Source organism: Temnothorax nylanderi, unplaced genomic scaffold, assembly GCF_030848795.1.
Source record: "Temnothorax nylanderi isolate EJ_2023f unplaced genomic scaffold, tnyl_v1.0 TNYL_tig0298_pilon, whole genome shotgun sequence".
Classification (NCBI taxonomy): domain Eukaryota; kingdom Metazoa; phylum Arthropoda; class Insecta; order Hymenoptera; family Formicidae; genus Temnothorax; species Temnothorax nylanderi.
Genome location: NW_027249360.1, coordinates 129,012 through 156,393, shown reverse-complemented (window position 1 = coordinate 156,393; position 27,382 = coordinate 129,012). Strand labels below are relative to the sequence as shown.

The 27,382-nt window shown below is 50.1% G+C and overlaps 4 protein-coding genes and 1 long non-coding RNA gene across 5 annotated transcripts; 2 read left to right on the top strand and 3 right to left on the bottom strand.

The window, feature by feature from the left end:
* Window positions 1-2,895: 2,895 nt before the first annotated feature.
* Window positions 2,896-4,535, bottom strand: LOC139780804 (uncharacterized). The gene is made up of 4 exons (XM_071719516.1): window positions 4,301-4,535; window positions 3,711-4,067; window positions 3,465-3,595; window positions 2,896-3,386 (listed from the first exon to the last, which is right to left on the bottom strand). The coding sequence occupies exons 1-4, from the start codon at window positions 4,509-4,511 to the stop codon at window positions 3,000-3,002; spliced, it is 1,086 nt and encodes a 361-aa protein (XP_071575617.1). The 5' UTR covers window positions 4,512-4,535; the 3' UTR covers window positions 2,896-2,999.
* Window positions 4,536-4,842: 307 nt separating this feature from the next.
* On the bottom strand, window positions 4,843-5,739 carry LOC139780798 (uncharacterized). Its single transcript, XR_011720337.1, has 3 exons — window positions 5,608-5,739; window positions 4,981-5,159; window positions 4,843-4,892 (listed from the first exon to the last, which is right to left on the bottom strand). It is a non-coding gene; the product is annotated as an uncharacterized lncRNA (long non-coding RNA).
* Window positions 5,740-13,180: 7,441 nt separating this feature from the next.
* On the top strand, window positions 13,181-17,003 carry LOC139780795 (uncharacterized). The gene is made up of 3 exons (XM_071719510.1): window positions 13,181-13,950; window positions 14,040-14,321; window positions 14,543-17,003. The coding sequence occupies exons 1-3, from the start codon at window positions 13,181-13,183 to the stop codon at window positions 17,001-17,003; spliced, it is 3,513 nt and encodes a 1,170-aa protein (XP_071575611.1).
* Window positions 17,004-20,347: 3,344 nt separating this feature from the next.
* On the top strand, window positions 20,348-21,142 carry LOC139780793 (uncharacterized). Its single transcript, XM_071719509.1, has one exon. The coding sequence runs from the start codon at window positions 20,348-20,350 to the stop codon at window positions 21,140-21,142; it is 795 nt and encodes a 264-aa protein (XP_071575610.1).
* A 147-nt stretch (window positions 21,143-21,289) lies between these two features.
* LOC139780792 (uncharacterized) lies at window positions 21,290-21,673 on the bottom strand. The gene has a single exon (XM_071719508.1). The coding sequence runs from the start codon at window positions 21,671-21,673 to the stop codon at window positions 21,290-21,292; it is 384 nt and encodes a 127-aa protein (XP_071575609.1).
* Between the last annotated feature and the right edge of the window lie 5,709 nt (window positions 21,674-27,382).

Here is a 27,382-nt window from a genome sequence, read left to right as displayed (position 1 = left end):
ACCGGGGCGACCCACGGAGGGGTCATGAGCGACCGCGGGTCAAATCTGATAACGCGTTCGCGAAATACGAAACCGAGGGTCTCAGACGACTGAGAGCGATAAATGGCTCACCCGCGAGACCGAAAGAACGATCACAGCCGGTCGGCGTCACAATCGGACGCCCGGATGCGAAGTTGGCGGACATAGGTAATTTGCGGGAAAAAATGACCGATGATCGTCACACGGGACCTGGTACACCCGAAAATCGGGTCGGCGTCAAAGTCCGACCACGCGAAGGTGGGGTTACGTGACCGCCCGCGATCTCGCGAACCAAGCGTCATCGCCGAGAACAGACCACGGTTTCCGGCTGGGAAGGTGGCGTAGATGCGTCACCGGGGGTCGGCGTCGACGGCCGATGACGCGAGGTATACCCGGACGTCTTCCACGGGAAGTCGGTCCGGATGCATGATCAGGGACACGGAATAGGGCGAGCGCACGGGTCGGCGTCGAAAAATCGCAAAAAATGAGCGAGTTGGAAAACCGCTACCCGGGAGCGGAAAGTGGGGGTCGACCTCATGGTACTCCCGTTGGAATTTTCCGTCAATAACTTCTGGAACGTTCGGCGCACAAAAGAGAAAGTTGTTATTGCGCCGCGACGAACATTCCAGAAAGAGAAAGCGGCCGTGAAGCCGGAGTGGGGGTAACGGCCGTAAGTGGGGAGCCACAGAGAGCGACGATGCTCGAGGCAGTCTCTCGAGGATCGTCGGCACGGTAACTTACCTCTAAGATATTCACCCGCGTTCGCGTTAAGTCCCGCGAGTATAAGTCGAGTGTTTAAACAATCGTTGCCAACATCCATAACAATCGGGAACGCCCGCGAAACGCGTCAACTATCGTCGATACGAAAGACGACCGGTACTGTGTTACCGAAACGAAGGACTTGCGTGCGTTTAGCGAATGTGCGACGCCATCTTGTGTAAAGAAATTTGGGAACAACCAAGTGTGTGTAAACCGAAGCCTGTGAATAAACAAATTGATTATTTGCAAAATACAAAAGGAATTGTCAGTTAATTATCTCCTTTATACCTGATCAAGCGGATGTCAGCCATCTTGGAGAATCGTTGATCCTGAGCGGAGATAATCGTCGGTGATTCATCGTTGGGGAATGGAGATCGGCCATTCGTTCGAATAATCTGGAAAAGTGCGGTCGTTAAAAAGTTAGCTAACCGAGTTACGTATATATACCTCAGGCGCACGGTGGTCAGCCATCTTGATCGGGCGTTGATCCTGGACGCTGGAAATCATCTGTGATCCATCGGGCAACGACCCTGAAGAGGCATCCGTCGCGAAAACCTGAAAATTTTGATTAATTAACATAGTTGATTGACCAACATACGTATACTTACCCATGCGGGGTGATGGTCAGACATCTCGGCCGTTCGTTGATCCTGATCGAAGGTCGCTACCGGTGATCACTGGGGAGACGGCACAGACGCGCCATCCGTTGCGGGAACCTAAAAATTTATTTAAATTTGGAAGTTAGTTGACCGACGTACCGATACTTACCGGAAGAGGCGGTGGTCCGCCATCTTCGTTCCACGTGGTGATACGACGGCGATTGGCATTGTTGATCCGAGGGGCGACGCTGGAGATCGTCCATCCGTGGCGGGAACCTGAAAATAAAAAGGGGAATAATTAGTTAGATGACACATTCATAGAACATAACGGGGAAACACTTACCTATACCTTCTCGGTGAACATAGGTCAAACCGAGTGGCGACCGTTAAAAGGACACATAGCCGCGTGAATCGGGCACGAAATTGTACCGTCCGGTTACAACCTAACCTGAAATCGCCGTGAGCTGAAGTCGTGCGCCCGGCGCGCCACAGTGACGAGACTGGCGGACCAGCCCCGGGTGCTTACTGGCGGATAAGCCCCAAACATAAGTTTCAGGTTTGATCGCCCACGAAATATTAGACATCAACGATAATGAAAAAACTACACTGGATTCGTGTTCAGCATGCATTACTCTTTATAATCACGTACCTCGAGATTTGGAGAGCAAACATTATTGCAGATATTACAATATTTCCACGCGCAGAAAATTTCACTTTTACCTTCCGAAAACACGTTTGCCCTCGTAAAAATCATAACACGGCAGGTAACCTGCCGAAACTCCGTTGGTCACATGGGTACCATAAGCAGCGTTTACAATGTTAATAGCGAGTTCGCACAATATACAGGTTCCGAGATATTTGATTTGGCGGTTCAACCCCGTTGGCGGTTTAGCCCCGGTCTTCCCTATTTATGAACGCACATAAATCTCTATTATCATTAAATCTATTATTAATGATGGTCAAAAAGACTGATATGTATGATTCATATAAATTACTAACTATTTCGTGAATAATTTTTCTATTCAATAAACCCAAAGCATATAAATGAGTTAAAAAACGAAGTGTTGCGTTAAACACTTTTTCTTCGAAAGTCTTAATGTTCATGTTTTTTGCTTCTAAAATATCAGAGTCTTCACTGTTTTCTAATAATAATATATTATTTACATCTGGCAAAGTTACGTTATATGGAACTTTATATTTATTACACACACTTATGCTATTTATAACACTTTTATTTGTAATTTGCAATACATTTTCTAAATTATGATCACGTACAATGTGTCTTTTCAATGAGTATACATGAGCGTATTTTGCGTAACAATTTGCAAAATTACATTGAACCTCTGAATTTATAAGTGTTTTATGCATTAATGTAATGTGTGACATTAAAGTATCTAAAGTATGAAAAGAGTTATTACAAAAAAAACAAAAAATCATTTTTCTTTTTGCAAGTTTAAAACGGAATGTAATATAAAATATTATCTATTATATTATACCTTAACAATAAACCTTAATCTATCTTAAAATACATTTTAAAAAATTTAGCACTTTGTAATACATCAGGGATTTAAAATTTATAATTAAATCCCAGCTCTAATAAAAAAAAAAGTTACATTGTTGGATCTATTTTATACTTTCAATAGAATTATTTAATGCGATTTGTTCTTGTAACATTTTAGTTCTGTCCTGCAGTTTTTTCAAAATATGTGCAATAAAAGATATATTAGGATCCCACTTTGTTGAGAAACCATAAATACCTCTTTGCATTAATATCCACAGATGTTCACTAGCCCCTGGATATTGTAATTGGAAAACGTGAAAAGCCTTGAAGCAAATGTCTATAGCTTCAATTGTTGTATTTACTTTGTATAAAGTTTCATCAACACATACATAACTTTCTATAGCAGTCTTATAATCGCCAACAGTTATAATGTAAGGTTGAACTGGAATCTTCAAAGTTTCAGCATGTTTCTTCGTTTCAAATCTAAGACGAAGCATGTCACCAGGAACCTGTAAAAATTATTTATTTTTATTATTTATAATATTGGTGTAATCATATAATATGTATCTAATGATAATTTTACTAACATTAGCATGTTTTATCATACTATCCTTAGCTGCTCCAATAGAGGCCTTATAGCTATTTTTACCACATACAGACACTTTTCTTGGAGGAAGAAAATGTGACAACAATTGGCAAATAATAGCAGCTTTTGCATCTACAAATTAAATATTAAATTAAATAGAATATAACTTTATTTAAAATAATAGTATTTTAATAAGAAAGAGATATGATATAGTGTCAAATATATGTGCAATTGCGTAAGGTTTTACCTTCATTCATTTCCTTATCTTCAATTTGTTGAACCATTACATTTAAATTATTATTTTTATGATTAATATTTGTATTTTGCTTAACAATTGTAAAAAAATTAAACCACGTGTCGTAATTAAGATTAATTTTTGAGACGTTCATATTTTCAAAGTCCAAAGCTATTAATTCGTAACCTTGCGGATGCTTAAAAAGTTGCCATTTGTCAAATATTGTGGCTAAATTTTTTTCTTCAAATTGCTTCAGATCTTTAACACGAATTGTGTAACACTTATTCCAGTGTTCTAAAACCAGTTCCCATGGAGCTTGATTATATTTTAACCATTGTACGCTTTCTTCGCATAACTCATTTATAATATCTACAGAAAAAAATATTAAACATTTTAGTCTTACATTAGTCATATTATAGTTTCAATTGAGAAGAACATTAATATTATTTTAAAGGAAATATATTATTATAATATTTCGTCTTGAATACATAAATAATTTTGGCTTTTTTAATTGAAGTTTATTTAAAAACTACTATAATTTTAAATACCATAACACTTTAGTAAGATTGTAAAACTTTACTGTAATTTTTAAAGAATGTTACCATTTTCTTCTGTAACAGCAGAATCTGTAAATTGTTGGTTTTCTTCATTAATTTTTTTATCTAATATTTTGATTTTATGCTGTCTGTTTCTCCACATAGTAATTAATTTTTCACGTGAAGGAATCGATTTATTTGTGACAGAATCTTTTTTCTTAATAGGCGGAATAAAATATGTTTCTTTCACTTCATTTGGGAATGTTTCAGTTATCATAGTGGAAATGTGTTCCGCCAAATTATTGGTCAAGCTGTAAATTTAAATTTAAATACTTATAAATACATATATTTTTAAACAAAATAATAATTAAAAATATTAAATATTAGATTTTTACCGCGCTGACATATTTTCAATATAAGAAATAATAATTTCGCATAGATTACATCTCAACTTCTCGCATAAATCATTTTTAGAAGTATAGTACGCTTAGATCTGTTGTCCTGGTTTACTTTTATTAAGAAGTTCCGTAATACAAATCATTACTTCTTCACTAAATGTGGAACTTGGAAAAGATAAATTTTCTTTTATTTCGGATTGGTGACTTGAATCTGGTTTTGATGTAGCATTTGAAATATTTACTACATTGTTTTCAAGTTTCTACAAAACAAATTTAAATATAATAGTAACGAAAACAATTTACAAATTTAAAATAAATAATATAATTTAAATATTAAAAAATATTTACTTGTTTTTTATTTATTAAATTGTCATCCTCGTTATTCAATGGTATTTGCTCGAATGCGCTATTTGTGCAATATTCTTTCCAAAAATTTAAAAATTTTGCTCTTTTACCAATTGCAGGAATTAATTCGGTGATCATTTTTTTATTTAAATTTATTAATATTTCCTTTGTTATCTCGTTTTCTAAAGATATAAATATTAATTTCAGTAAAACATTATACATACAATGACAAAAATAAAAATATTACTTATACATTATTATATACACAAAAATATATATTTTTATCAATTTGGCTCGAATGGCCTTTAGGGTATGATGCAAAGACAATGATACTCTTATGGTTATACCGTCCTGTTCACTTTTTCTAAATCTAACACTTTGGCACTTTGGCAGTATTCTTTTCCCTTTTTAATAAAAAAATATGTTATGTAAGTACTGCAAGTAGAACTACGCACGTAGACTTAATTTTTTTTTGTAACAATTGCATAATTATTAATTTTTATAATAAGACATTTATATTTTTCTAAACTATATAATTTAAAAAAATCGATAATATGATAATACATTTTATCAAACATTTATAAAAAATCGACAGAGGCAAAATTTGATAAACCAAAAAATTGTACTTACGTTCAAAAGTTTCTATCAAGTCGGATAACTTTAGATTTTCCAAGATTTGTTTCATTTCTTCATCTGCCATATTTATTGTATAAAGTCGTGCTTTAAAGAAAACAACCAAAAAAGGAAAACATCAGAAACTATCAACCATCGCAATTAAAATTTTATATTTTGATCAAATATATAAAATATTTTATATCTTATTTTATACATACATACATATATATATATATATATATGTATGTATGTATGTATGTATGTATGTATGTGTAAAATAATAAAATATACGTGAGTAAACAAACTATAGGGATTCTACCTCACGGAGTACCTGTCGGGGAGCGGGGTGAGGAAGTGGAACGCGCGGAGAATGCCGTAAGCGGTAGGCGAGGGGATGGCGTCGGCAGAGGAGCAGCGGACACGCGCGAGACGCGTGATCGCGACTACTTTCCTCCCTAGGGCTGCGTTTGAAAACGTCACCCGGGTATACACGGGTATACTCCCTTCTCCTTCTAACTCGCTGAGATAGAAAGAGAAGGGAGTATACTCGTGTGCACTCGGGTGACGTTTTCGAACGCAGTCTAGGGCGGAAGCCCTAGAGGCGGTGCCCCTCTGCCGACGCCATCCGCTTGCCCACCGCTTACGGCATTCTCCGCGCGTTTCACTTCCTCACCCCGCCCCCCCACAGGCACTCCGTGAGCCATATCTAACAATTTGTGTTACTATTACATTTACATTTACTTAGATCTTACACATTTATGAAATATATGGAACATTTTTTGTTACAAAATGTTGTTTTGTTTAACAAATTTTTTTATTTAAAACAAAGAAATAAATATATTTAATAAATAAATAATTTGTTCAGATTTAAAAAAAGGTTCGTTTGTACCTTGCTTATTTTTAAAAGAAACAAATATTAATTTAAGTACAATTTTTATATTTAAAAAAGTTCAGTTTTTATTCAACAGATTTTTTTTATTTAAAATAAACAAATAAATACTTTTAATAAATAAATAATTTGTTCCAATTTACAAAATAGTTTTTTTGTATTTTGCTTATTTAAAAAAAAACAAATATTATTTTAAATACAATTTTTACATTTAAAAAAATGCACTTTTTTCTTTTAAACAAATCACTTATTAGTTTCTATGTTACAACCTATTAAATCAAATAAATCTTTTTTTGAATAACAAAAGTGCTTGATTTAATAAATCACTTTATGTATTTTAAAAAATATGTCTTTGAATTTAAAACTATCTATTTAATCGTAATAAATATTTCTTTGAATTAAATCAACCACATTCAAAGAAATGTATTTTTTTGTGTTTAATAAATTTTTTTCTCAGTGTACGCTTCCGATCTCGTCGTAGAACGGGCTGGCTCGCTCGTTCGTACAATCCGCGCTAGATCCGTTCAGAACGAGCATCCCTCCTCTCGCTCTCTTTCTTCAAGTCGCGGAGATACGCGCGCACACACACACACACTAACTGTGACGACGACGTACGTGCAGTCTAATCGTTATCTCCTCGCCGCGAAAGTCGATCAACCGATCTTTCTGATCCACGACTCGCACCGTGATATCGGTGACGTTTCGCGCGACGATCGGAAGGTAAATGATCTGCGTCGGAGTCTCCGACAGTTAATATCCCGGTGGAACTTTCGGCGCGAATTCGTGTATCGCGTGCATCGAGCGTCCGTTGTTGTACGCTCCCGTGGTGATGCTGCATTCGATGCGAATTATGTTCACGCTCATGACGTCAACGGGTCCGTCGGAAACGTACCATTTGTTTGGTTTTAGGATACGAACGCGCGAGAAACCCAAAAGAGAACCGATGTTGTTCGGTTTTGTAAAATTCACTCTGTAGGCGCACTTTATCTCGCTCCTCATAGTATTCTCGTTGGCGCGAAGAGCGAGTATCGTTCTATCACCGCCGTCATTGTCGTCGTTCTCGCCGTCGTCCTTGTATATGCCATAACCGTCACCGTCATCGTCGTCTTCGTCCTCGTATATGTGATAACCGTCGTCGTCGTCGTCCTTCTCCGTTCGGTTTTTTTCTTTTACCCGTCCAGCGTCATCGGTCTGCAGTTTTCCTCCTTTCTCTTGAATTTTTTCTCTCTCACGCGCGACGGCGCGACGTTCGCGATAAAGAAGAGCGGCGCGCAGATATCTGCTCACGGCTCGCAGCTCGTACGATCCTTCCGGAACGACGATTCTCCGGTCGTCCTCGCCGAAGTAGAAGCGATTGTTCGCGGACGTAACGTTCGGTATCGAATTGTACGTCTCAAAAGTCGCTAAACCCAGCACGTATTCACAGTGCTCAGATCCAAAGCGGGAAAGTGACTCGCCGTGAGAACGCTGCTGGTTCCGGTCAACGTGAGCGTCAGCGACATCGCGGGAGAACGTCGATCGTTCGCCACCGCTCCCCTAATCGATCTCGCGAAGAAATCGCAGGCACAGCTGTCCGCAGATTCTCTGTTCGAACGTCTGGAACGCGCGACGATTGTACGTCACGATCGCGCTCTCGCCGCCACCGCTGAGATATCGCGCGAGATCCCTCGGCGGACGGAGATTTCCGAACGCGTCGAAGTAGATCGCCGCGTTCCCTTTCTTCGCGTAAGCGACCCAATGCGTGCCCGGACCCGCCGCGTCGTCGAGATTCACGATGCCGCACTCCGCGTGTCGCACCCTCGTCGGCAGAGCGTCGCGCATGAACACCCCACGGAAGAACGGTATGCGTAGGCGACGCGCCAATCGATCGAGCTGCTCGTTCGTCGTGACGCCGTACGGAGGTAGATGCACTAACGTCGCCTTCTTCCGCGAAAATTTTTTTTCAACGACTCTCCTCGCGCCACCTCAGCGCTTCTTGTACGGCGCGAGGTACAACCCGCGACCCTCCATCGCGCGATTGTGTCGCTGCAATTCGTCGAGTTGTCGTTGCGCCGCTTTGCCGGCGCTCACCGTTTTGGCCACGCCAGCCGCGCCACCGATCAAGGAATCGAGCGCGCCCAACATCGGTAGAAAAGGCAAGAAGCTGCCGCGTTTCGCTGTCGGAAGTATCCTCCGCTTTTTCCTCTCGCTCTTCCTTCTTGTCTTCGTGTTTCTCCTCAATCCCATTCCTTTCCTCGTTTTCTTTTTCCGTTCCATACCCATGCCCAGTTTCGTCTTCGCCTTCATAGCCGCTCAAACAGGCGCCGCGGCGAGTCTCTCACCGGCCGTGGAATCCTTCGCGGTGACGCGCTCGCGCGCCCTCTCGGCGAGCGGTCGATCGGCGACGTGTCGTTCGGCGAGCTCGCCGCTTCGCGAATACGCGACGTCGTGCTCTCGACACGCCGAGTCCAACGGATTGATGCCTTCTTCGCCGCGCGCTAGTCTTTTCGCTAGACGCGTACCGGGTCCGCAAAACTGATAGCCGGGTATATGCAGCTCGAAGGGAAGAGCGTTTATCGCGATTGAGTAGACCGGCGCCGCGCATTCGATCGCAGTTACGGGAGGATTTATTTCTTCTTACTTCGAACGGGAAGTCGATGACTCACCGTTCAGGGTGAGCGCGCGGTTGCACTCGTAGCAGTCCTTGATGAGCGGCGGTGGACCGTCTATGTGCGTTCGCTGCCACGGACGATTGTAATGTTCCATACACGGGCGATATCTCTGCGCCTCGGGATCCGCTTTTATATGTTCCGGCAAACGGTCCCACAGCAGATGCACGTATTTCTCAAAATTACGCAACAGAACGATCTTCGGAACGAATTCCAATTCCTCGGCCGTTAGATTAAGAATATCGTGTCTCTCCGTCAGTATGGAAAACATCTCGATCACCGATGCGCGCAAATTACTCGTTGCTTTTAGATTAATTTGTATGGATACGGCGACACGCTCGCGCTACTTATACCCGCGCGCGAGGCGTTTGCGCACGCGCGACGAAACGAAACGACGTCCGCGCTTCCCTCCCCCTTTCCGGCGATCGAGGAGCTCATCGCGAACGAATCGAGCTAGCGCGCGCTTGCGGAAAAGACCGAGAGAGAGAAAGAGAGGGCAAAATGCGATTCGTGCGACAGTCGGTGACGATAAGAATTTTGAATCTGGATCGCAAAACGCTGGCGAGGTCGGGCGCGACCGAGAGAGGAAACGGAGAATCGCGCAGACACGGCCCTCTCCTTCCGAACGTCGTACGTTGCATCATTTGCGGTCCCTCGAATTGCGGTAAGACGAACGTTCTGCTGAGTCTGCTGAAACAACCGCACGGTCTTCGTTTCGAGAACGTATACGTGTACTCAAAATCTCTGCAACAACCGAAGTATCGATACCTCGAACGATTGTTCAAGCCTATGGACGAGATCAGCTATCGCGCGTTTTCCGACAGTCGCGACGTCGTTCCGCCCGACGAGGTGCTTCTTAACTCGGTCTTCGTTTTCGATGACGTGGCCTGCGACAAGCAGGACAGGATGAGGGAGAACTTTTCTATGAGTCGACATTCGAATATCGATTGCTTCTATATTTGTCAGACGTATGCTAAAATACCGAAACATCTCGTGCGCGATAATGCAAATCTGTTGATTCTGTTCAGGCAGGACGGCACCAATCTGCGACACGTGTACGACGATCACGTGAACATCGATATGTCGTATGACGAGTTTCGCGCCTTCTGTCGCGAGTGTTGGCAACGCACCTACGGTTTTGCCGTGACAGACAAGGACAGCGCGTTGCGAGGCGGATGGTACAGACGGGGGTTCCACGACTTCGCCGTGCTGTAAAGCCGATCAGTGCGCTTCGCCGAACGACGCGAGTATGAGCGCAATCGCGGGAGAGAGGACCGCGCGAGAGATAGCCAAAACGCGCGCATCGATTCGCAGAAAATACGCCGCTCTCAGGGCCGGAAAAATGGAGAGAGAGATCGCTCTGGAAAAGAGGTACGAGCCTATCGTCAAACCTCTGAAACGGCTTGCCGATGACGTGGAACGTAAGAGTAAAGGGCCGGACAAAATTGATGACGACGGCGGCGGTAGCTTTACGTTCGCAAGAAAAATGAAAGCGACGAAAAGAGCGAAGAAGGACAGCGAGAACGGTGAGAACGACGAGAACGACGACGACGACGATGCTGGCGCCGACCTGGAGCGCGATTATAGGGAGGACGACGACGTATTCACGCCAATCAGGACAACGAGGACCGCGGAAAAAAGAGAGTCGCGTCCAGTACGGCTGAGTTCGGCTCCCGCGACGACGACTATGACGAGCTCCACGCCGATCCACGCCGATTTGGTCCGGTTTTTACCTAGAGAACGTGAGATCGTCTCGGAGACGACGACTCTACCTCTCACGCTAGAGACGTCCGTCGGGGGATCTTTGAGTACGGCGGAAGGTCGCGACGCTCTGGATAGCCAACTAGGACCGTTAGGGCAGGAATACGTTGGCGCTCTTCTGAGCGGCGACAGAAAAAAGGAGATCGACCACGTCTACGGAGTGTATCTCGACGAGAACGGTACGATGCTGGGTAACAAACGATTTGACGTGGCCGCGGATGACTCCGTGATCATCGACGGTGTACGGTACAAGGGCACGCGCGGTCTGTACGAATTGATCTTCATGCGAACTCCCGACGCTAGCATCTACACGGACAGGGACAAACGAACGTACATGAGTATACTTTTCGCTACCAGCGCTCACAAACGCGATCGCAGCGCCGGCATGCCTATCATGGGTAACAAGGAATACAAGTACAGATATATAATAGCGCCGCTCGTACTTCCGTTTCGCAAAGTTGGGACTACGAAGGGTGCCGGACTACCGTCGGCCATGCGACTGACCGACAACACAGTAGATGAAGAGTCTATACACCCGCGCTCGGGTACTTCCGAGGGAAAGCGGGGCGGGCCGCGCGCACGCGGGGGAAACACCATAAGAGATGCGCGAGGGAGTCGAGGGGAAGGGTACAGGTTCATCGGCGGGGGGGAGTTGCGGGGGGAAAATTTCCCACGCAATTTACTAGTAACTGGACAAAGGCTTATCGCTGTCCAATCAGATTGCAGTACAAAGACTCGAGGTTGTCCAATCAGATCACAGTATTTTTGTGGTAACCTGAAAGACGTAAATTCCATAGGCGGATGATAGGGAATTTCGCGCCGCAGTGTTGCCACCGGGGTGGGGGGATCGTCGTTCCCGGGCGCTCCGAGGGGGCGCTCGGATCGGCGGTTCCGCGTTATCGACCGCGTTATCGGCCGCGCGCGGAAATCTACCCCGATTCGCGCGTTATCGCGATTAATTTTTTATCGGGCGCTCGCGCGCGTTCGAACTCGTTCGAGGTTGCCCTTGTCATTTCCTCTTTTTATTTTTTTCGGAGGATGCGGCGAGCGGTTTTGTTTTTCCGGGAAATAGTGTATCCGGTAGGTACATCCTTCGTTTGAGATAACGAACGAGTATAAATTGAATTGGCTCGCGACAGCGCGGCAAACGGTGACGCGGACGGACAAATGTATCCAGAGAAAGAGTGGTGCGAACGGATTGGAACGGAAATAAGTTACTGTTAATATTTTTAAACGCGGTATGAGCGACGAGTACGTAGAACTTTGCAAACCGGCGTGCGTGAAATTCGGGAAACCGATCGCGAAAATCGGCGACCCGCTCGTGAGGAAGTGTTGCAGATCGGATTTGTGGACAGTCGACGTAACGAGATATCTGATCCGTCGCGAAATCGGAATTCCCGATCATCACTCGAACCGGAGGTCTCTCCAATACCAAATATTTTGGAGAAGAGTGGTGGAGAATGGAGTCTGTACTATTGACTGAGACGCGTTAGCGGCGCTATTGTAGCATTATCGAGAGAGAGTGGTGCGAACGGATCGGAACGGGAATAAGTTAATGTTGTTTTTTTTTAACGCGGTATGAGCGACGAGTACGTAGAACTTTGCAAACCGGTGTTTAATCCTAAAATCAGGAAACCGATCGTAAAAATTAGCGAACCGCTTGTGAGGAATTGTTGTAGATCGGATTTGTGGAGAATCGACGTAACGAGATATCTGATTCGTCGCGAAATCGGAATCGTCGATCGCCAATCGAACCGGAGGTTTCTCAATTACCAAATATATTGGAAAAGAATAGAGGACGGTGAATTTACGTCTAATTGATTTAGACGCGTTAGCGGCGCTATTGTAGCATTAGCGATGTGTACTCGCGAATGAACGATCGCCGTTATCCCTCGCCCGAGGAATCTGACGACGAACTGCACTGTTACGAGTTCATGCCCATGTTCTCGTCCGATTCGGACGACGAATCGGCGAGACTCGAAACGTTGTTATCGTCAAACGTATGCGCGTCGGTGGTTAAGGAGGACGCGCGATGGAATCTGGCGACTTATCATCTATGAAGGGAGATCGGAGCGCGAACTGCGCGCGAGCGAGCGTGGATAGAGACGACAATGGCAAACTTCGTTAGGGCGAACGATTATATGCGTTGCCTGCCGCTCGAGTATTATCTTTACTATCAGACGGTGGATGGAGGAGAGAAGATACGTAGGATTCAGACCTACAAGTCTCGTCGTCTTTTCAAACGAGTGAAATTCAGTGTTCCCGAGGGTGGAAAGCCCTTCTGGATGGGATGCAGGAAGAGTGCGACGAGTTGTTCGCCGCGGACGTCCGCGACGCGGACGGGTACCGCGCGTGGGGACGACTATGCGACGAGTGTCTCCGGCTCTTGCGAGAGAGGTGTCGAGTCAGACAGCCTGGGGGGCGAAAAAACACGGGAGCCGTGAACGCTCTGGCGGCTCGAATAGCGCGATTGAAAGATTCGAGGGAGGATCTGCGTCGACGATTCGAACGCGCCGTAGGTGCCGGTTTGGACGGTGGGGGCGGCGGTAGCAGCAGAGGATTTTCGTGGGTCGAGATCGATACGGCGTTCCGAAGTCGCGTACTCACCGGCGCTGTGACGAACTCAACGTACATCGAACCCGCGCGATTTCTCGAGGATGCGAAGGGCACCGTGCTCGAAAAAGTGCAGGATAATTTGACCAGATACTCGTGTCTGAAGGTCAATGTCATATTCAATGGGGAATTCGTAGCGGACGTTAAGACCGATGTGAAGAGTATCGCTACGCGGAACGAACAGCTCCTCCTAGGGTCCGATCTGGGCGAGTGGTACGACAGGAGCGTGCGCGACCAGATTCTAGCGGCGTTGGACGAATTTCAGGAACGCGACAGCGGATGGGCGTTGTCGCAAATACTGAACCTAACGGTGAACGTGAACAAGTGTAATCCCATGCGCGTGGGATGTTGGATAGAGATACCGCGAGGTATAAGACTTAAACAGGCGGTGGTCAACGTGCGGTCGGAAAACGACACGTGTTTCGCGCGTGCGGTGGTCGCGGCTCTGTATCCCGCCGAGCGGCACGCGGAACGATGCGGCTCGTATCCCGATTACGCGACGGTGCTGAATCTCGACGGGATTAATTTTCCCATAGATCTGAAAAAGATCGGAAAGTTCAAAACGACGTGTCGATCAACGTATTTACAACTCGGGAAGGAATTGAAAAAAAAACTAAGTTCCGACGGGGCGCCGACTACAACGCGATCATGCCTCTGCGGTTGACCGACGATAAGAGGGATAGACACGTAAATCTCCTGTATCTGCGCAATACGCTACGCGGCGTCAACGGGGGCCATTTCGCCTGGATAAAGAATCTGTCGAGATTGGTGAATTCGCAATTGACCGCGAAACGGTGTGCGAAGCACGTTTGCGATCGGTAAGTAAAAAAACCTGAGGAATAAGGAAACGACGAGGTATTATTTTTATATGTACTAAACACATAGTAATCACACGCACGTTACTTCGCAGATGTCTACACTATTTCTATACGCGCAAAAAGTTGGCCGCTCACAGCGTCGACTGCGGCCGAATGAACGACTGCGCCATCGTTCTTCCGAACGAGGACGATAAGTAACTGTCGTTCGACAATCACGACAGAAAGGAGCGACTTCCCTTCGTGGTGTACGCGGATCTGGAGTGTCTTCTCGAACAACGGGAGAGGGAGAATGCCGAAGGGGGCGCGAGAACGGAAAGATACGCTTATCAGCGTCACGTACCGTTCAGCCTGGGCTACTATCTGTGCTGCACCTACTACGATACCGTATCTACGTACAAATATCGTCGCGGCGAAAATTGCGTTTCGTGGTTCGTGAACGAGCTTCGCGTTCTCGCACATCGCGTTAAGGCTAAATTCTCCACCAATATATCGATGGTAGAACTTACGGAGAACGAGAAACGCGAGTTTTGGCTCGCGACGCATTGTCACGTGTGTGGAAAAGCGTTCCAACAGGAGGACAATCGCGTGCGAGATCACTGTCATTTAACCGGACGCTACAGAGGTCCGACGCATTCTCGTTGCAATCTGAATTACAGAAACGTGTACGTGATTCCCGTGTTCTTCCACAATCTGTCGGGTTACGACGCGCACTTTATCGTCGAGAAAATCGCGAACGATTTCGAGGGTGGAGTCGAGCTCTTGCCGCTTACGAAGGAAAGTTACATATCGTTCGCGAAGACCGTTAAGGAGACGCAGATGGACGGGAGATGGGATCGGTACGTGAAGCTTCGATTCGTGGACTCGTACAAATTTTTAGCCGCGAGTATCGAAACTCTGGCTTCCTATCTGGACAAGTACAAGCTGAGAATAACGCGTTCGGAGTACGCGGATTTGAGCACGGAGGATCTCGATCTGCTCACTCGCAAGGGAGTATTTCCGTACGAGTACGTCGACAGCGTGGACAAACTGCGGGAGACCGAACTTCCGCCGCGCGAGGTCTTTTACAGCTCCCTGACCGACGAGACCGCGAGCGAGAGCGACTACGAGCACGCGACGAGGGTCTGGCGACGTTTTCGCGTGCGAGATCTCGGCGAGTACAGCGATCTGTATCTCAAGACCGACGTGCTTCTTCTGGCGGATATCTTTGAAAATTTTCGGGACACGTGTGTGGCGAGTTACGGGCTGGATCCCGCGCATTATTATACGTTGCCGGGGTACACGTGGGACGCCATGCTGAGGTACACCGGCGTGCGTTTCGAGCTGCTCACCGACATCGACATGGTGCTGTTCGTGGAACGCGGAATACGTGGGGGCCTCAGTCAATGTTCGCTCAGGTACGCGCGAGCTAACAACAGGCACGTACCAACGTACGACTCGTCCCAGCCCACTACGTATCTCATGTATTACGACGTGAACAATCTGTACGGCTGGGCTATGAGCGAATCGCTGCCGTACGCGAATTTCCAGTGGCTCGACGACCCTGAGAATTTCGACGTGACGACCGTGCCGGCGGATAGCGATATCGGTTACATTCTGGAGGTGGATCTCAAGTATCCACCGGACCTGCACGACGCCCACGCGGACCTGCCGCTGTGCCCGACGCGCGATAAACCGCCCGGTAAGCGGCAGGAGAAACTGCTCGCTACTCTCTACGACAAATCGCGCTACGTGACGCACTATCGAAACCTGCAGCAATGTCTGCGACTCGGTTTGCGTCTGACGCGCGTTCGTCGCGTTCTGCGATTCACCCAGTCACCGTGGCTTCGCGGCTACATCGAGTTGAACACTACGCTTAGGACGCGCGCGAGCAACGAGTTCGAACGGAATATGTACAAACTGATGAACAATGCCGTCTTCGGCAAGACGATGGAGAACGTGCGCGATCACGTGGACGTGCGTCTCGTGACGCGATGGGACGGGAGATACGGCGCGGAGGCGATGATCGCTAAGCCGAACTTTCACAGTAGAAACGTCTTCTCGGAGAATCTCGTCGCGATCGAGCTGCGAAGGCTCGAGGTAAAATTCAACAAGCCGGTCTACGTGGGTATGTCTATTCTCGAGATATCCAAGACGCGTCTCTACGAGTTTCACTACGACTACATGGTGCCGCTCTATCGCGACCGGTGTCGAATTCTTTACACGGATACCGATAGTCTGATCTATTCGCTGGAGTGCGAAGACGCGTACGATCGTATGAGACGCGACATAGACAGATTCGACACGAGCGATTACGCGGAGAATAACGCGCACAGTATGCCGCGCGTCAACAAGAAGGTGCCCGGTTTGATGAAGGACGAAAACAATGGCGCGATCATGACGGAGTTCGTGGGCCTCAGAGCGAAGATGTACACTTACAAGGTACTCGGACGCGACGACACCAAGAAAATAAAGGGTGTTAAAAGAAACGTAGTCGCGAAGAGGATCACGTTCGAGGATTACGTGGCGTGCCTGCGGAACGCGCGCGAGCTGAAGACGCGCCAGTCGTGCATACGCTCGACGTTGCACGAGGTTTACACCGTGTCGGAGCAAAAACTAGCTCTCAGTCCGCACGACGACAAGCGATACGTGACGTTGAACAGCGAGGAAACGCTTCCGTGGGGACATTACGAAATACCGTTGTAAAAAGAAACAATATCATAGGCTTCCTAAAATTGTTTTATCGTAAAGTAGTAGACCAATAACAGTACCCTCCACTGCCGGGTACAACCGAGGGGAAGCGGGGGGGACGCGCGCACGCGGGGGGAACGCCATAAGAGATGGGCGAGGGGGACGAGGGGGGAGCATGGGGTGGGGATGGGCGAGGGGGGGTGAAGGGTGGACAGGTGCAAGGGGTAACAGGGTTGGTGAGGGGGACAGGTGTGCGGGGGGAATTTCCCCTGTAACCGGACAAACATTCCCCTGGAACTGGACAAAGGTGTATCGCCGTCCAATCAGATCGCGGTACGAAGACTCGAGGCGGTCCAATCAGAAGCGAGTATTTTGTGGGAACACCTGTCCCTAGGCGGGGTGATGGGGAAGTTCGCACCGCAGTGTTGCCACCTTGCGGTAACCTGAAAGACGGAAATTCCCTAGGCGGGTGATGGGGAATTTCGCGCCGCAGGGTTGCCACCGGGGGGTGGGGGGGATCGTAGTTCCCGGACGCTCCGAGAGGGCGCTCGGATCGGCGTTATCGACCGCGTTATCGGCCGCGAGCGGAAATCCGCCCCGATTCGCGCGTCATCGAGAATAATTTTTTTTCATCGCGCGCGTTCGAACGCGTCCAAACTCGTTCCAACTTGTTCAAGGTCGCTCTTCTCGACGTCCCCGCGCGGTGGGATTGGTGAGCGCGCGAAAACACGTTTGAACGTGTTCAAGGCCGTTCTTTTCGCGGGTCCCGATAACCGTTCTTTGTTCTTGTTCGTCTCGGTTCGAAAGTTGTTTCGATCCTTCCCTACGCATCGTAGATGACGCAATCGCGGCGATCGTGGAGTAAGCGGAGTCGGGGGATCTAGGGAGCGCGGGATCGTATCGAGATAGGTACGGAAAAGAAAGAGAGAGAACACATATATGAGATATCCGCGTACGAGCGGTAGTTTTTTATTGTGGAAAATAAAATATGTATTTACATACGTCGATACTCGTTTACATTGTTTCTGTGTGTATAAATATATATATAGAAATTTGTAAACGTGCGTCGTGACGTTCAGGATTTGAAACAAAGCGCGGTAATCTCACAGTCGACGATCTTGTTAGGATCGAAAAATTCGCTTTTCAGTATCGCAGTCTTGGCCGAAGTTCCCGTCTTAATCGCGTTGGCGGCTATCTCCTGATAGCGCGAATACTTCGCGTCGACTTCCTCGATGACCGCGCTCAGCGCCGAGACGATGCGATCGACGCAAAATTGGAAATCGTACAGCGAGAGCAGGGTGGGGAGCGACATTGCCAGACGAGCCGCGTTGGGTAGTTCCATACGCAAGATCGACAGGTTGTTGATCAATCCGAATCGCAGCGTCAGATCTCCGATCGATATCGGCGAGGGGGGGCGGGTTCCATCGACGAGGTTGGATCGCAGACACGCCAATATGTCGTGTTTGCGCTCGAGTAGTCCTTTCCACATATCGAGCGTCAGAGAGATCTCCTTGCCTTGCTTATCTCCCAGGGCGATATCCACGTACGAAGGTGCGGGTATACCGTACCACGGTGACTTAACCGTGACACCGATGGCTAAGTATTTGTAGCCAGTCGTCGTCAGCGGATAACGGGTCGCCAGGATGCGCACCGCAGGCGCGACGACGGGGTTGCGAACGTCGTTGGAGGGGTGAGAGCTGGAACGCGACTCCCGATGATGATGATGCTGATGATGATCGTCCGTCGATTCGATCCTTCGTCTTTTGCCGTTGTCGTTCACCTCCGAATCCGTCTCGCGAGGGGAAAGATCCCTCAGCGCGGGTCGATCGGCCAACGTCGAGAACATTTCGCACGCGCGTTGCAGTATCGTTCGTTTCTGATTTCTGTTTCGACGCGTCGTATTCAGCTGACGAGGCGATACTGATGCTTTGGCGGGAACACATCGGTATAAGTAGAAAAGTTCTCACTTATATCGCGCGATGTGCGGTGTGGTGTGGGGATTTGCGCAGTCCTCTACTTCCTTCGGCGGACACGGCGATCGTAAAGCTGAACGCCGCCGCCGCCGTCGTCGTCGTCCGAATCGCTCGCCGGTGACGTTAAATCGCCGACGCGTACGATTCGATCGAGAAGATCGCGCAACTGCTGCAACAGTTCGGTCTTAGGGCAGACGATATTCAGCATCCGTAGATCGAATTTACCGGCGGCCGTGACGGTTTTCGTAAATTCGTTGAATCTGTAGACGCTTACGAAGGAAAATTACATATCTTTCTCGAAGACCGTTAAGGAGACGCAAACGGACGGGATGTGGAATCGACTAGTGAAGCTTCGATTCGTAGACTCGTACAAATTTTTAGCCGCGAGTCTCGTAACTCTGGCGTCCTATCTGGACAAGGACAAGCTGAGAATAACGCGCTCGGAGAACGCGGAATTGAGCACGGAGGATCTCGATCTGCTCACTCGCAAGGGAGTATTTCCGTACGAGTACGTCGACAGCGAGGACAAACTGCGGGAGACCGAGCTTCCGCCGCGCGAGGTCTTTTACAGCTCCCTGACCGACGAGACCGCGAGCGAGAGCGATTACGAGCACGCGACGAGGGTCTGGCGACGTTTTCGCGTGCGGGATCTCGGCGAGTACAGCGATCTGTATCTCAAGACCGACGTGCTTCTTCTGGCGGATATCTTTGAAAATTTTAGGGACACGTGTTTAGCGAGTTATGGGCTGGATCCCGCGTATTATTATACATTGCCGGGGTACACGTGGGACGCCATGTTGAGGTACACCGGCGTGCGTTTCGAGCTGCTCACCGACATCGACATGGCGATGTTCGTGGAACGCGGAATACGCGGCGGCCTCAGTCAATGTTCGCTCAGGTACGCGCGAGCCAACAACAGGCACGTACCGACGTACTACTCGTCCCAGCCCACTACGTATCTCATGTATTACGACGTGAACAATCTGTACGGTTGGGCTATGGGCGAATCACTGCCGTACGCGAATTTCCAGTGGCTTGACGACCCCGAGAATTTCGACGTGACGACCGTGCCGACGGACAGCGAGGTCGGTTACATTCTGGAGGTGGATCTCGATTATCCGCCGGCACGACGCCCACGCGGACCTGCCGCTGTGCCCGACGCGCGATAAACCGCCCGGTAAGCGGCAGGAGAAACTGCTCGCTACTCTCTACGACAAATCGCGCTACGTGACGCACTATCGAAACCTGCAGCAATGTCTGCGACTCGGTTTGCGTCTGACGCGCGTTTGTCAAGTGCTGCGATTCGCCCAGTCACCGTGGCTTCGCGGCTACATCGAGCTGAACACGACGTTCAGGACGCGCGCGAGCAACGAGTTCGAACGGAACATGTACAAACTGATGAACAATGCCGTCTTCGGCAAAACGATGGAGAACGTGCGCGCTCACGTGGACGTGCGTCTCGTGACGCGATGGGACGGGAGATACGGCGCGGAGGCGTTGATCGCCAGGCCGAACTTTCACAGCAGAAGCGTCTTCTCGGAGAATCTGGTCGCGATCGAGCTGCAGAAGCTCGAGGTAAAATTCAACAAGCCGGTCTACGTGGGTATGTGCATTCTCGAGATATCCAAGACGTGTCTCTACGAGTTTCACTACGACTACATGGCGCCGCTCTATCGCGACCGGTGTCGAATTTTGTACACTGATACCGATAGTCTGATCTATTCGCTGGAGTGCGAAGACGCGTACGAGCGTATGAGACGCGACATAGACAGGTTCGACACGAGCGATTACGCGGAGAATAACGCGCACGGTATGCCGCGCGTCAACAAGAAAGTGCCCGGTCTGATGAAGGACGAGAACAACGGCGCGATCATGACGGAGTTCGTGGGCCTCAGAGCGAAGATGTACACCTACAGGGTACTCGGACGCGACGACACCAAAAGAATAAAGGGTGTTAAAAGAAACGTAGTCGCGAAGAAGATCACGTTCGAGGATTACGTGGCGTGCTTGCGGGACGCGCGCGAGCTGAGGACGCGCCAGTCGTGCATACGCTCGACGTTGCACGAGGTTCACACCGTGTCGGAGCAAAAACTAGCTCTCAGTCCGCACGACGATAAGCGATACGTGACGTTGGACAGCGAGGAAACGCTTCCGTGGGGACATTACGGAATACCGTTGTAAAATAAAAAAAAATATCATACGCTTTCTGATATTGTTTTATCGTAGAAAAATCAATAGCACGTAAGAAACAAACCAATGAATGTGTAAAATTTTTTATTAACAATAAAATACACGTTGCGCGTATTTACGAATGTCTAATTATTTCTGTTACAATACAGACGCCTTATCTATCCAGGAATTGTGCGAACTGTCCATCCCCAGCCACTTCACGTACGCTCGATTGCCGCGCTTACGCAGGACTTTTTCCACGAGATAGACGTCGGGATTGGAGACGCGCAGCAACTCGTGTTCGTAGAATCCTCCGGCTATCGCTTCTCCGCGAACGTCTTTCAGCAGATACGTAACGGGATTGGTCCTTTGTACTTTGGCTACGCGAAATATCTCGGTGGTCCAATTGGGAGTGTAGCCCTTTTCGAAGATCGTTTTGAATTTGCTCACGCGCACCGGATCGTCGATTCGAAATCTCGCCGGCGCGGCGATCTTCGCGCGACTGTACACCGTGCGCAACAGTTTTTCGGCGACGGTGGGCATCACGTCCGCCGGACGCATTCCGATCGTTCTGTGTCTGCGACGATTGTAATTCGACAAGAAACGCGGCAGCGAGTCTATCCATCTGTACGATCCCTGGAGCGTGAAGAGCTTTCACATGTCGTTTTTCAACGTGCGATTGAATCTCTCCACCACCGACGCTTTCATCACCGAATACGTGGAGTAGTGATTCACCTTGCGCGCGTCGAAGATTTTGCGCGCGTCGGCGTTGTAGAATTCCTTTCCTTTGTCCGTTTGCAGATTCCTAGGGTGTCGCGCGTCCTCGCGAAAGATCTTTCCGAGAGCCGTCGCGACCTCCTTTCCGCTCTTAGTCTTGAGCGGGATCGCCCAGGCGTACTTGCTCAGCACATCGATGACCGTCAGAATGTAATTGTGACCCGCGTTTTCGCGCGAATAGGGACGCATCTCGACCACGTCGGCCTGCCACAGGTCGTCGTAACCGCGCACCACGACGCCGCGGCGAGGAAAGTTTTTTCGCGCCGGCGCGTGCAATTCCTCCACGAGTCTCCGTTTTTCCACACTCATTGCTCAAGAAGGTTCAATATACTCAGAATTCTGGTGATCTGGATTTCGTGCTTATCCACGGTATTCCTCACAGTTACAAACTGGCTTCTAAATTCTCTTATCAGATCTCTGAAGTTCTTTCTGAGCTCCGCGATCGCTCCCTCGACGTAGCCCATGTTCGTCGCGTCGGTGCCGACCTCCGGCGCGGCCACGCGTCGTATCTTGCGCTCCGACGCGTCGTACGAATCTTCGCGCAAGAGAAGCGCATCGTTTCGAAACGTCGCGATTTTGTCTCTCAAACCCTGGTTCGCGTTTGTCACGATGACGCCCGTGAACTCTCGATCGACGGTGTTCTTCTTCTCGATCTCTTCGATCACGGCGCTCCTGAACAGTTCGATCGCGTCCTCCACGTAACTCCTGTTTGTCGCGTCGGTGTCGAACTCCGGAGCGGCCACGCGTCGTATCTTGCGCTCCGACGCGTCGTAGGAATCCTCGTTCAAACGGAGCGCGTCGTTCTTCAGCGTCGCGATTCCGCCTCTCAATTCTTCCGTCGCGTCGTTCTTCTTGATCTCTTCGATCACGACGCTCTTGAGTCGCCCGATCGCGCCCTCTACGTAGCTCTTGTTCGTCGCGTCGGTGTCGACCTCCGGCGCGGCTACTCCTCGTATCTTGCGCTCCCTCGCGTGGTAAGAGCCCTGACTCAAGCGGAGCGCGTCGTTCCTCAGCGTCGCGTCGTTCTTCTTGATCTCTTCGATCACGACGCTCTTGAGCCGCCCGATCGCGCCCTCTACGTAGCTCTTGTTCGTCGCGTCGGTGCCGACCTCCGGCGCGGCTACCCGCCGTATCTTGCGATCCCGCGCGTCGTAAGAGTTTCGATTCGAGAGAAGCGCGTCGTTCCTCACCGCCGCTATTTCGCCTGTCAATTCTTCGGTCGCGCCTCTCTTCGAACGTCCGATCGCGTCCTCGACGTAGCTCTTGTTCGTCGCGTCGGTGTCGATCTCCGGCGCGGCTACCCGCCGTATCTTGCGCTCCCTCGCGTCGTAGGAACCCTCGCTCATAAAGAGCGCGTTGTTGCGCGTGTAGTTACGCAGGGATTCGATCGAGGAGCGTAATCGTACCGTGGACGCACCGTCGATTCCGTCACCGTTGCTCCGATTTGTCAGAGACATGCCGAATTTGTTCACGGACATCGCGCGCGCGCGGGGGAGGCGCTGGAGAGCGCGCGATACGTACTGCCGTCGCGATCGACGCGACCGATCAATTTACGACGAAACCGGCCTCGCGAAGTTCCTCGATTATCGACAGAATTTCGTTGTCGTGAGCGTTGTTGCCGGCCCGACGAGAAGCGTCTAGCAGTCGAAGTCGATCGACCAGCTCGTTGGGATCGTCCCAGTGAACGTAATCGATCGCGTTGTCGGTCAGTCGCATGGCCGACGGTAGTCCGGCGCCCTTCGTAGTCCCAACTGTGTGAGACGGGTGTACGAGCGGCGCTATTATTTTTGTGTACTTGTGTCCCCTGTTACCCTTGACAGGCATGCCGGCGCTGCGACCGCGTTTGTGAGCGCTGGTGGCGAAAAGTATACTCCTGTACGTTCGTTTGTCCTTCTCCGTGTAGACGCGAGCGTTGGGAATTCCCATGAAGATTAACTCGTACAGACCGCGCGTGCCCTTGTACCGTACACCGTCGATGATCACGGAGTCATCCGGGGCCACGTCAAATCGCTTGTTACCCAGCATCGCGCCGAGATACACTCCGTAGACGTGGTCGATCTCCTTTTTACTGTCGCCGCTCAGAAGAGCGCCCACGTACTCCCGCCCTAACGGTCCTAGTTGGCTATTCAGAGCGTCGCGACCTTCCGCCGTGCTCAACGACTCCCTGACGGACGTCTCTAGCGCGGGGGGTGGAGTCGTAGTCTCCGAGACGATCTCGTGTTCTCTGGGTAAAAACCGGACCGAATCGGCGTGGATCGGCGTAGAGCTCGCGATAGTCGTCGTCATCGCGGGAGCCGAACTCAACCGTGCTGGACGCGACTCTCCTTTTTTTCCCGCGGTCGTCGTTGTCCTTATTAATGTGAATACGTCGTCGTCCTCCCCGTAATCGCGCTCCAGGTCGGCGCCTGCATCGTCGTCGTCATCACCGTAGTCACTATCCTTCTTCGCTCTCTTCGTCGTTTTCATCTTTCTCGCGAGCGTAAAGCTGCCGTCGTCGTCGTCGTCGTCGTCGTCGTCGTCAATCTTGCCCGGTCCTTTACCCCTGCGGTCCGCGTCATCGGCGAGCCGTTTCAGAGGTTTGACGATGGGCTCGTACCTCTTTTCCAGAGCGATCTCGCTCTCCATTTTTCCGACCCTGAGAGCGGCGTACTTCCTGCGAATCGAGGCGCGCGTTTTGGCTATCTCTCGCGCGGTCCTCTCTTCCGCGATCGCGCTCATACTCGCGTCGTTCGGCGAAGCGCACTGATCGGCTCTACAGCACGGCGAAGTCGTGGAACCCCCGTCTGTACCGTCCGCCTCGCAACGCGCTGTCCTTGTCTATCACGGCGAAACCGTAGGTGCGTCGCCAACACTCGCGACAGAAGGCGCGAAACTCGTCGTACGACATGTCGATATTCACGTGATCGTCGTACACGTGCCGCAGATTGGTGCCGTCCTGCCTGAACAGGATCAACAGATTTGCGTTATCGCGCACGAGATGTTTCGGTATTTTGGCGTACGTCTGACAGAGATAGAAGCAATCGATATTCGAGTGTCGACCCATAGAAAAGTACTCCCTCATTCTGTCCTGCTTGTCGCAGGCCACGTCGTCGAAGACGAAGACCGAGTCGGGAAGCGCCTCGTCGGACGGAACGACGTCGCGATTGTCGGAGAACGCGCGATAGCTGATCTCCTCCATAGGCTCGAACAATCGTTCGAGATATCGATACTTTGGTTGTTGCAGAGATTTCGAGTACACGTATACGTTCTCGAAACGAAGACCGTGCGCTTGTTCCAACAGACTCACCAGAACGTTCGTCTTACCGCAGTTAGAGGGACCGCAGATGATGCAGCGTACGACGTTCGGCAAGAGAGGACCGTGTCTGCGCGATTCTCCGTTTTCTCCCTCGGTCGCGCCCGAGCCTGCCTGCGTTTTGCGATCCACATTCGAGACTCCTATCGTCACCGACTGTCGCACGAATCGCATTGCGCCCTCTCTCTCTTTCGCTCTCTCTCTCGGTCTTTTCCGCAAGCGCGCGCTCGTTCGCGCGACGAACGCGCCCGAGCGCCGGGGCGGGGAGGGCAGCACGGACGTCGTTTCGTTTCGTCGCGCATGCGCAGACGCTTCGCGCGCAAGTATAAGTAGCGCGAGCGCGTCGTCGTATCCGTAGAAATTCGATCTCAAAAGCAACGAATCGTTCGCGCGCGCGTCGGTGATCGAGATGTTTCCCATCCTACTGACGGACAGGCGCGATATTCTCGATCTAACGGCCGAGGAGCTGGAATTCGTTCCGAAGATCGTTCTGTTGCGTAAATTTGAGAAATACGTGCAACTGCTGTGGGACCGTTTGCCTGAACATATAAAAGCGGATCCCGAGGTGCAGAGATATCGCTCGTGTATGGAACATTACAATCGTCCGTGGCAGCGAACGCACATAGACGGTCCACCGCCGCTCGTCAAGGACTGCTACGAGTGCAACCGCGCGCTCGCTCTGAACGGTGAGTCGTCGAAACGTTTCCGTTCGAATTGAGAAGAAAAAACCCTCCCGCAACCGCGACCGAATGCGCGGCGCCGGTCTACTCGATCGCGCGATAAACGCTCTTCCCTTCGAGCTGCATATACCCGGCTATCAGTTTTGCGGACACGGTACGCGTCTAGCGAAGAGACTAGCGCGCGGCGACAAAGGCATCAATCCGTTGGACGCGGCGTGTCGCGAGCACGACATAGCGTACTCGCGAAGCGGCGAGCTCGCCGAACGACACGTCGCCGATCGACTGCTCGCCGAGAGGGCGCGCGAGCGCGTCACCGCGAAGGACTCGGCGGTCAGTGAGAGACTCGCCGCGGCGGCCGTATGGGCGGCTATGAAAGCGAAGACGAAACTGGGCATGGGTATGGAAAGGAAAAAAGGAAGAAAGAGGAAAGGAACGGGGAGAAACGCGAAGACGAGGAGGAAGAGGCGGAGGATACTTCCGACGGCGAAACGCGGCGGCTTCTTGCCTTTTCTACCGATGTTGGGTGCGCTCGGTTCCTTGATCGGTGGCGCGGCTGGCGTGGCCAAGGCGGTGAGCGCCGGCAAAGCGGCGCGACGGGAACTCGAGGAACTGCAGCGACACAATCGCGCGATGGAGGGTCGCGGGCTGTACCTCACGCCGTATAAGAAGCGCGGAGGTGGCGCGAGGAGAATCGCCGAAAAAAAAAAAATTTCGCGGAAGAAGGCGACGTTAGCGGCGACGTCGGATCTGCCGCCGTACGGCGTCACGACGAACGAGCAGCTCGATCGATCGGCGCGTCGCCTACGCATACCGTTCTTCCGTGGGGTGTTCATGCGCGACGCTCTGCCGACGAGGGTGCGACACGCGGAGTGCGGCATCGTGAATCTCGACGACGCGGCGGGTCCGGGCACGCATTGGGTCGCTTACGCGAAGAAAGGGAACGCGGCGATCTACTTCGACGCTTTCGGAAATCTCCGTCCGCCGAGGGATCTCGCGCGATATCTCGGCGGTGGCGGCGAGAGCGCGATCGTGACGTACAATCGTCGCGCGTTCCAGACGTTCGAGCAGAGAATCTGCGGACAGCTGTGCCTGCGATTTCTTCGCAAGATCGATTGGGGGAGCGGTGGCGAACGATCGACGTTCTCCCGCGATGTCGCTGACGCTCACGTTAACCGGAACCAGCAGCGTTCTCACGGCGAGTCACTTTCCCGCTTTGAATCTGAGCGACGGCGAGTACGAGCTGGGTTCGGCGACTTTTGAGACGTACAATTCGATACCGAACGTTACGTCGGCGAACAATCGATTCTACTTCGGCGAGGACGACCGGAAGATCGTCGTTCCGGAAGGGTCGTACGAGCTGCGAGCTGTGAGCAGATATTTGCGAGCCGCTCTTCTTCATCGCGAACGTCGCGCCCGCGAGAGAGAGAGAAAGAGAAAGAGAAGAGAGAAAAACTGCAGGCCGATGGCGCTGGACGGTTAAAAGAAAATAAACGAACGGAGAAG